Here is a 10,508-nt window from a genome sequence, read left to right on the forward strand (position 1 = left end):
AAGGTGGAGAACTCCTCCCACCAGTCTGTGAGCGTGGCTCCTCGTCAAGAGCCCCCTCCCCCATGACCTCCCACCCCAATGACCCCCCCTACCCCACTGATCCCTATGATCTCCGACCCCACAAACCCCCCATTGATCCTCCATCTACCCCATGATCTACGACCCCATTGACCCCACCCCACCCCACCCCACTGACCCCATTGACCCCCCCCCACCCCCCCACCCCACTGACCTCTGACCCCACTTGTATGGATCTACACTGACCAGGACAAAAACGTTAGAATATGCTTGTTTTTTTTTTTTCCTCTCCAGTTCAATATTTGTAGTTTTAATACCTAATAATAGTTTCACTCGTGTTTGAAGCAGCGGTTTCCAACCTTAAAGCTCTCCGATTGGCCAGGACGTGACAGTGAGGCCGGTGGACACGCCCCCCCCACCCCCCGCCCCACCCCCTCTCTCACTGACGGCCAATAGAACGTGGGCGTCAGGTGTTGTGGTCTCGGGTTGGGAAGCGCTGTTTGAAAGCAGAGCCGGTTTCTCTGGAGGAATCCCTCGGCTGGTTATTTACAAACTCACCGCCGTTTCTCGCTGTGGGGGAGGGGGGGTTGGGTGGGTGGGTGGGTGGGTGGGCGGGGGGGGTGGGGATCTCAGGCTGCAGAACCCCCCCCTCCTCCCACCACCAGGAGGCGCCACATCACTGCAGCACCTGCCCCCGGGTCTCTGGTAGCTTGAGGGCCACGAAGCTGCCGGCGGCCAGCGCCCCCGAGGCGAACATGATGGGCACGGCCTTGGTGATTCCCACGAAGGAGGTGAAGATGCTGATGCCGAGAACCGCCGCCAGCTTGCAGAGCGCGTTGAGGAACCCGAACGCCGTCGTCCTGGGGGAGGAGCCGGTCAACACGGGTTAGGGTTAGGTTTAGGGTTAGGGTATAGGGTATAGGGTATAGGGTTTAGGGTTTGGGTTAGGGTTAGGGCTAGGGTATAGGGTTTAGGGTTAGGGTTAGGGTATAGGGTATAGGGTATAGGGTTTTGGGTTAGGGTATAGGGTATAGGGTTAGGGCTAGGGTTTAGGGTTAGGGTTAGGGTTAGGGTTAGGGGTTAGGGTTTAGGGTAAGGGTTAGGGTTTAGGGTTCCTCTGGAACCAATTCAGCTATCGAGACGATTCTACCCTCGTTTGCTCACTTTTGCATTGAGCTGAATGAGTCGGGAAGGTTTTGCTCTGACTTGGCGACGCTCTGAAACTCAACCCGAACCCGAACCCAGGAAATTGAGCAATACGCTCTGAACGCTAACGATGGGACACAAACATATCTGCTATCTGAGCCTGAGGACCAACACTTTGGAAATACAGTGGATTTTGACACTTGCATGCTTCGTGTTTTGAAAAATAAAAAAGCTTCAGCAAGTGAGACAGATAGATCAATAAAATAAAGAAGTTAGAGTTTCTTTAAGTGGCCTAACAACCATTGGAGTGACTCCCTGGGTTAGCGTTAGCCTAACCCTAACCCTAACCCTAACCCTAGAAGGTGGCGCAACAGCCACGAAAAGAACTGCACAACTGGTCCCTTTGATGTTCAACACAAACTGAGCAGCGATTCCTTTTTCTGCTCTGATACAGTTTTTGAAGAAACCCTAAGCTAACCTAACCTAACCCTAACCTGACTCCAACCTGACCTAACCTGACCTTAACCTAATATGAACCTAACCTGACCTTAACCAAACCTAACCCTAACCTGGCCATAACCTAACCCTAATCTGACCTTAACCTAACCTAACCTAACCCTAGCCTGACCTTAACCTAACCCTAACCTGACCTTAACCTAACACTAACCTAACCTGACCCTAACCGAACCTAACCCTAACCTATACTAACCATAACCTGACCTTAACCTAACCTAACCCTATCCTAACCTAACCCTAACCTGACTCTAACCTAACCCTAACCTAACCCTAGCCCTAACCCCTAATCTCAACAGTCACAGTTTGGACTTTTAGTCATCAGCACGTTTCAGTTTGATGTTTTTTTGACACCAGCAGGATCTGAACCAACGTTTCACGATGCAGGACCTGACGACGTTTCCTCAACGACGCCATCAAGACGTCGTGTGAAGAAGACGTCGTGTGAAGAAGACGTCGTGTGAAGAAGACGTCGTGTGGCGGACTCTGTGCGGTCCCACCCACCTCTTGTCGGACGGGTACAGCTCCACCGTCAGGACGTCCAGGGAGTTCCAGGAGGCGATGCTGATGCCCCCAAACAGGCAGAGCAGAGCGATCATGGCCGACTCGCTGTTCCCGAAGGACAGGAAGAAGCAGCTGATGCAGGAGATGACGCTGGAGCCCGCTGCAGGGCGACAGAGAGGACACCACCTTTACTGTCAGGAAACGCTGGGCGACCCAGCTGCTGACGGACTTTTCACGCTACTATCGGTGTCAGTTAGAAGAACCGGTGGACCACAAGACGGTGTCATTGCCCCTGCGGCCGCCCTACCTAGCATCCTCAGACGTCCGATCTTGTCCATCAGCAGCGCGGAGACGATGTTGCCGGGCAACACGGCCAAGGTGCCCAGGAAGCTGACGAAGTACACCATGTAGGCGTTGTTCTCGTCGCCGACGTCGCTGAGCAGGCAGCCCTCCTTGTTGTGCAGGAAGGTGCTGTTGATGAGCTTACAGTTGACCAGCCGGTATTTAAAGAGATCTGTGGAGACAGACGGTGAGGGTAGGGTAGGGTAGGGTAGGGTAGGGTAGGGTTATAGGGTTAGTGTTAAGGTGAGGGTGAGGGTAGGGTCATAAGGGAGATGTAGAGGAGTGTGGCGCCCCCTACCTGTGTTGTAGAAGAGTGTGGCGATGAAGGTGCAGTTCTTGAAGAAGGTGTTGCTGGAGGTGATGTCCTCGAAGTAGCACTCCTCGAACAGAGAATCCTCGAACACCATGGACTTCATCTTCAGGTTCATGAATCTGAGAGGAAGGAGGAGAAGGTGGTTCTGGTGGAGGGTTACTGTGGAGCCACGGCCTCACCTCACCTCACCTCACCTCACCTTCTCACCTCACCTCACTCCCTTACCTCATCTCACCTCCCTCCCTCACCTCACTCCCTCACCTCACTCCCTCACCTCACCTCACTCCCTCACCTCCCCCCTCACCTCATTACCTCACCTCACCTCACCCCCTCACCTCACTCTCTCACCTCCTCACCCCCTCACCTCACCTCACTCTCTCACCTCCTCACCTCACCTCACCTTCTCACCTCACCTCACCTTCTCACCTCACTCCCTCACCTCACTCCCTTACCTCACCTCACCTCACTCCCTCACCTCACTCCCATACCTCACCTCCTCACTTCACCTCACCTCATCTTACCCCCTCACCTCACCCCCTCACCTCACCTCACCTCACTCCCTCACCTCACCTCACCCCCTCACCTCACTCCCTCACCTCACCTCCCCCCTCACCTCACCTCACCTCACTCCCTCACCTCACCTCACCTCACCTCCTCATCACCTCCCCCCTCACCCCCCCCCCCCCCTCCCCCGGGCGGAGAACTCACTTGTCATTGAAGTACTCTCCTTGCTTGTGCACCTGGTTCTCCAGCGTGAAGTTGAAGGTGACGTGTTCCACCTTCTCCTTGAGGAACACTCTGGTTCTGGACGAGTACTCCTGCTTCTGCAGGTACTTGATCATGTCGGGGAACCAAACCGTCAGTCCGTAGTAGCTGAGGGCCACAGGAAGTGACATCATCACTCCACCACCACAGTGGAAACAGGAAGTGAACCCATGATGTCATCACCGATCGTTTGAACATCTTAAATTGACCCTGATTGTAGTATTTATTATCACGAGGTACTTTTAACTCTCACATGTACTTCCTTTGTCCAACACAAGTATTTTTTTCCACCTCGATGTGAAGAATTTGTCTTGAACTGCTGAAACATCCTTCAAAGCTTTTTAACACAGGTTCAAAGCTTTTTAACACAGGTTCAAAGCTTTTTAACCCAGGTTCAAAGCTTTTTAACGTCCACTTGGACCTGAAGCGCCGCGATCCAGGGGTCAAATTCCCTCCCACCAGAATCTTCACTGGTACTGTAGGTCCAGGACCTGCTGGACCTGCTGGACCTACTGGACCCGCTGGACTCACCTGAAGGACATAGAGAACCAGACGGCCATCATCATGTAGGTGGTCCGACGGTACTCCGGGGAGAAGATGGTCAGGAAGTTACTCCACACCTGAACACACACACACACACCACACACACACACACACACACACACACACACACACACACACACACACACACACTAAGGTAAATAAAGGGCGGGTCTGTTCTCCGGACGCCAGTGATGAAGCGATGGTCCAGTGAGCAGCGCCACCTGGTGGAACAGTGAGGTGAGTTTGGTCCTCCACTTCTCGTGCCAGGGGGCGTCGTCGCCCAGATTCACCAGCTCATCCATCTGCTTCACCGTCTTGATGGTCGTCACCTGGTGCAACACACACACACACACACACACACACACACAGCTCACCCATAGTTCATGAAGCTAATGCTAATCACAGCTGCTGAGGATACAGGCTAATGCTAATGCTACTAGCAAAGGAAACAACAGCCTGAATATGAGTTATAACTTTACAATAAATATAATTAAATTTTTCAAGGCAAACCACTGAATCATTTATGTGTGTGTGTGTGTGTGTGTGTGTGTGTGTGTGTAGCCTCTTCGGGTTCTACGACAGCAGTGAACATGTGGTGGAAATGGAGGTGAGAATCAACATTAACTAATGCTAACTGTCCCTCCTGCTCACATTAGCATTAGCAGCTCCAGGTCGTACTTCTCAGTAATCTAGTTACTTTAGCATTAGCATTAGCCGCTGTTTAAAGAGACATTAGCTCCAGGTCGTACTGCAGGTCTCAGTAATCTAGTTACTTTAAGATTAGCATTAGCCGCACATCTGGTGTGTGTGTGTGTGTGTGTGTGTGTGTGTGTGTGTGTGTGTGTGTGGTGGTGTGTGTGTGTGCGTGCGTGCTCACAGAGAACACCCTCTCAGGGTAACCCTTGGCCCTCATGTTGGTGTCATGAACTTGCTTCAGGATCATCCAGGCCTCGTCGTGTTTCCCGTTCTGGAGGAATCAAACAGGGGTCAGTCTGTGATGTCACTGTGATGTCATCAGTGTGTGATTGATGGGGGGGGGGGGGGGGGCACCTCCAGGTAGAAGCGGGGGCTCTCGGGCATCGTAGTCAGAGCGGAGATGGCCGCCACCGAGGGGAAGGCACACACCAACACGAAGACCCTCCAGCTGTGGAACTGGTTAGGCTGACCCCATCTGGAAGCTCCAGCCTGGGGGGGGGGGGGAGCGGGGGAGGGGGGGGGGGCGAGGGGGGTAATTCAATCATCAATAATTCTACTGTGCTCAGTGACGCCTCTTCCTGTTTGCTCTTAGTAGTTTTCACAATAAAATGAAATAAAAGGAAACAGATGTTTTACAGGCTGTTTGCCTTTAGCAGTGGACAGATGTGGACGTGTCCCCAGCAGTGGACAGCTGCAGGTGTCCCCAGCAGTGGACAGATGTGGACGTGTCCCCAGCAGTGGACAGCTGCAGGTGTCCCCAGCAGTGGACAGATGTGGACATGTCCCCAGCAGTGGACAGCTGCAGGTGTGTCCCCAGCAGTGGACAGATATGGATTTGTCCCCAGCAGTGGACAGATGTGGACGTGTCCCCAGCAGTGGACAGCAGTGTCCCGGTGTCTCACCGTAGTGGGGGATGATGGCCCAGGCCATGGCCGAGGCGTAGATCCCCCCGATCATCCAGAACATGCAGAGCCAGCTGAGATGTTCTCCTCGCTTCTCCTGCGCCAGGAACTCCGAGTAGTAGGAGAACACGATGGGGATGGAACCTCCGATGCTGAGGAGACAAGACACCTCCTCTCTGAGCACTGCACCTCCTGGAGCACCTCCTCTCTGAGCACTGCACCTCCTGGAGCACCTCCCTCCTGGAACACCTCCCTCCCTCCTGGAGCACCTCCTCCTCTGAACACCTCCCTCCTGCAACACCTCCCACCCGGAACACCTCCCTGTTCTTTTACCCCACACCCTGTTCCTACCCCACACCCTGTTCTCACCCCACGCCCTGTTCCTACCCCACGCCCTGTTCTTACCCCACGCCCTGTTCCTACCCCACGCCCTGTTCCTACCACACACCCTGTTCTCACCCCACGCCCTGCTCCTACCCCACGCCCTGTTCTCACCCCACGCCCTGTTCTACCCCACACCCTGTTCCTACCCCACGCCCTGTTCTCACCCCACGCCCTGTTCTACCCCCACGCCCTGTTCCTACCCCACGCCCTGTTCTTACCCCACACCCTCTCCTCCTACCCCACGCCCTGTTCCTACCCACACCCTGTTCCTACCCCACGCCCTGTTCCTACCCCACACCCTGTTCTCACCCCACGCCCTGCTCCTACCCCACACCCTGTTCTCACCCCACGCCCTGTTCCCACCCCACGCCCTGTTCTTACCCCACGCCCCTGTTCTTACCCCACGCCCTGTTCCTACCCCCACGCCCTGTTCTTACCCCACGCCCTGTTCCTACCCCACGCCCTGTTCCTACCCCACGCCCTGTTCCTACCCCACACCCTGTTCCTACCCCACGCCCTGTTCCTACCCCACGCCCTGTTCTCACCCCACGCCCTGTTCCTACCCCACGCCCTGTTCTTACCCCACACCCTGTTCCTACCCCACGCCCTGTTCCCACCCCACGCCCTGTTCCCACCCCACGCCCTGTTCCTACCCCACGCCCTGTTCCCACCCCACGCCCTGTTCTTACCCCACACCCTGTTCCTACCCCACGCCCTGTTCCCACCCCACGCCCTGTTCCCACCCCACACCCTGTTCCTACCCCACGCCCTGTTCCTACCCCACGCCCTGTTCCTACCCCACGCCCTGTTCTTACCCCACACCCTGTTCCTACCCCACGCCCTGTTCCCACCCCACGCCCTGTTCCTACCCCACACCCTGTTCCTACCCAACGCCCTGTTCCTACCCCACGCCCTGTTCCTACCCCACGCCCTGTTCCTTCCCCACGCCCTGTTCCTACCCCACGCCCTGTTCCTACCCCACGCCCTGTTCTTACCCCACGCCCTGTTCTTACCCCACGCCCGAGGCCAGGCGGCAGAACAGGAAGGAGACGTAGCCCTGCACGAAGGAGGAGAAGAAGGCGAACACGCTGTTGATGGAGAGCGAGATGAGGAGAGTCTGCCGCCGGCCGATCCGGTCCCGCCAGCCCCCCCCAGACGAAGGCGCCCACCATCATGCCCAGGTACACGATCAGACCTGGGGGGGGCGAGGGGGGGGTAAAGGGTTAGGAGACCAGGTCTGAGCTGGATGTGTGTGATTTCAATCACAAAACAAAGAACAGCACCGACTAGTGGCCCGACAGGAGAACTACATCGTCTTCACTGTTTGTGTTTCGCCGGATTCGGAACGTTGCCATGGAAACGTGAACATTTTCGGACACTAAAACGCAAAACGGAAGAGTTGTAGCGTGGCGGGGGGGGGGGGCGGAGTCATGACCTCTGCAGTGCCCCGCGCAGCCACCGGGGGGCAGAATCACTCAGTCTAACTCCAAAATGAAACTGACGCCAGATCCAGAAAAGAAGTGAGGAGAGAAACGGTCAAGAGGAGGAGGAAGGAGGAGGAAGACGAGGAGGAAGAGGAGGAGGAGGAGGAGGAGGGAAGAAGAGGGATCTCCAGCAAGCACCGTGGAGGAGGAGGAGGAGGAGGAGGAGAAGAGGAGGAGGAACAGGAGGAGGAGGAAGACGAGGAGGAAGATGAGGAGGAGGAAGAAGAGGAGGAGGAAGAAGAGGAGAAGGAAGACGAGGAGGAAGAGGAGGAGAAGGAAGACGAGGAGGAAGAGGAGAAGGAAGAGGAGGAGAGAAAGAATGAGGCCGGTCGACGCTATGACGGAGCTGCCACAGGCTCCAGGGCAGTGTGTGTGTGTGTGTGTGTGTGTGTGTGTGTGTGTGTGTGTGTGTGTGTGTGTGTGTGTGTGTGTCTGGACATGGAGGAAGAGTGTGTGCCACAGTAGCATTGTGTGTTCAGAGTGGGGGGCAGGGACACTATTAATAGCTGCCCCCCCCCTACACACACACACACACACACACACACACACACACACACACACACACACACACACACTGCCCTGAGGAGCTGCAGTGTTTCCACTCGGTGCCTCATGGAGGCGTTTTGGTCAGAAATGGTCCTACACCACCCTGTCACATTCACCCTGTCACTCACTGTCACATTCACCCTGTCACATTCACCCTGTCACATTCACCCTGTCACTCACTGTCACATTCACCCTGTCACTCACTGTCACATTCACCCTGTCACATTCACCCTGTCACTCACTGTCACATTCACCATGTCACATTTCACCCTGTCACACTCTGTCACATTCAACCCTGTCACTCACTGTCACATTCACCCTGTCACTCACTGTCACATTCACCCTGTCACACTCTGTCACATTCACCCTGTCACATTCACCCTGTCACTCACTGTCACATTCACCCTGTCACATTCACCCTGTCACTCACTGTCACATTCACCCTGTCACATTCACCCTGTCACTCACTGTCACATTCACCATGTCACATTCACCCTGTCACACTCTGTCACATTCACCCTGTCACATTCACCCTGTCACTCACTGTCACATTCACCCTGTCACATTCACCCTGTCACTCACTGTCACATTCACCCTGTCACACTCTGTCACATTCACCCTGTCACATTCACCCTGTCACTCACTGTCACATTCACCCTGTCACTCACTGTCACATTCACCCTGTCACTCACTGTCACATTCACCATATCACATTCACCCTGTCACACTCTGTCACATTCACCCTGTCACATTCACCCTGTCACTCACTGTCACATTCACCCTGTCACATTCACCCTGTCACTCACTGTCACATTCACCCTGTCACACTCTGTCACATTCACCCTGTCACATTCACCCTGTCACTCACTGTCACATTCACCCTGTCACATTCACCCTGTCACTCACTGTCACATTCACCATGTCACATTCACCCTGTCACACTCTGTCACATTCACCCTGTCACATTCACCCTGTCACTCACTGTCACATTCACCCTGTCACACTCTGTCACATTCACCCTGTCACATTCACCCTGTCACTCACTGTCACATTCACCCCTGTCACTCACTGTCACATTCACCCTGTCACTCACTGTCACATTCACCATATCACATTCACCCTGTCACACTCTGTCACATTCACCCTGTCACATTCACCCTGTCACTCACTGTCACATTCACCCTGTCACATTCACCCTGTCACTCACTGTCACATTCACCCTGTCACACTCTGTCACATTCACCCTGTCACATTCACCCTGTCACTCACTGTCACATTCACTCTGTCACATTCACCCTGTCACTCACTGTCACATTCACCATGTCACATTCACCCTGTCACACTCTGTCACATTCACCCTGTCACTCACTGTCACATTCACCCTGTCACACTCTGTCACATTCACCCTGTCACATTCACCCTGTCACTCACTGTCACATTCACTCTGTCACATTCACCCTGTCACTCACTGTCACATTCACCATGTCACATTCACCCTGTCACACTCTGTCACATTCACCCTGTCACTCACTGTCACATTCACCCTGTCACACTCTGTCACATTCACCCTGTCACATTCACCCTGTCACTCACTGTCACATTCACCCTGTCACTCAGCCCAGTGATAAATCCAGCAGCTTGAGCCTGAAGACCCTGAAGAACATTCAGAGTTCGATCGGGGATCAATCAGCGTCCAAGATGAGGTGGATTGTGACTGTCAAAATAAAAGTACCAAGTTGGATTGTTACCACAGTGACTGTCAAAATAAAAGTACCAAGTTGTGCTGATAGCAGCAGGTACGTCCTGATGCAGAGACATTGATGTGAGGGCGTCTTAATGTGGAGAACTGGACACAAACAGGAAATGTGGAACTGCACTTTGTGACGGAGCCAATCAGCTCGCAGGAAAACAACAAACTGCTCCAACAACAACAACAACAACAACAACAGCCGGTGACCTCGGGACCAACGATCCTCCTGACTGATCGAACACAACTCATCAATACACCGTCCTGCTGCAGTTCCACCACACACACTGACACACTGGACACACTGGACACAGTGTCCACACACACTGGACCCACACACTGGACACACTGTCCACACATACTGGACACAGTGGACACACATACTGGACACACTGGACACACACACTGGACACAGTGGACACACATACTGGACACACTGGACACACACACTGGACACACTGGGACACACTGGACACAGTGTCCACACACTAGATACAGTGTCCACACACACTGGACACAGTGGACACACATACTGGACACAGTGTCCACACACACTGGACACAGTGGACACACACACTGGACACACTGGACACACACACTGGACA

General features: G+C 54.2%; 1 protein-coding gene across 1 annotated transcript in view; it reads right to left on the bottom strand.

The window, feature by feature from the left end:
- Positions 1 to 694: 694 nt before the first annotated feature.
- Positions 695 to 10,508, bottom strand: part of LOC308133290 (synaptic vesicle glycoprotein 2A-like) — a gene marked incomplete at its 3' end in the record, with an annotated part of 22,998 nt that continues 13,184 nt past the window's right edge. Inside the window, 13 exon segments of the mRNA XM_080500593.1 lie at positions 695 to 878; positions 2,182 to 2,341; positions 2,489 to 2,695; positions 2,822 to 2,955; positions 3,545 to 3,709; positions 4,133 to 4,221; positions 4,366 to 4,473; positions 5,022 to 5,111; positions 5,195 to 5,302; positions 5,304 to 5,329; positions 5,743 to 5,894; positions 7,140 to 7,264; positions 7,266 to 7,321. Coding sequence (XP_080356719.1) covers positions 695 to 878; positions 2,182 to 2,341; positions 2,489 to 2,695; positions 2,822 to 2,955; positions 3,545 to 3,709; positions 4,133 to 4,221; positions 4,366 to 4,473; positions 5,022 to 5,111; positions 5,195 to 5,302; positions 5,304 to 5,329; positions 5,743 to 5,894; positions 7,140 to 7,264; positions 7,266 to 7,321 — 1,604 coding nt within the window.

The sequence above is a fragment of the Blennius ocellaris genome, assembly GCF_963422515.1.
Source record: "Blennius ocellaris genome assembly, chromosome: 8".
Lineage (NCBI taxonomy): Eukaryota > Metazoa > Chordata > Actinopteri > Blenniiformes > Blenniidae > Blennius > Blennius ocellaris.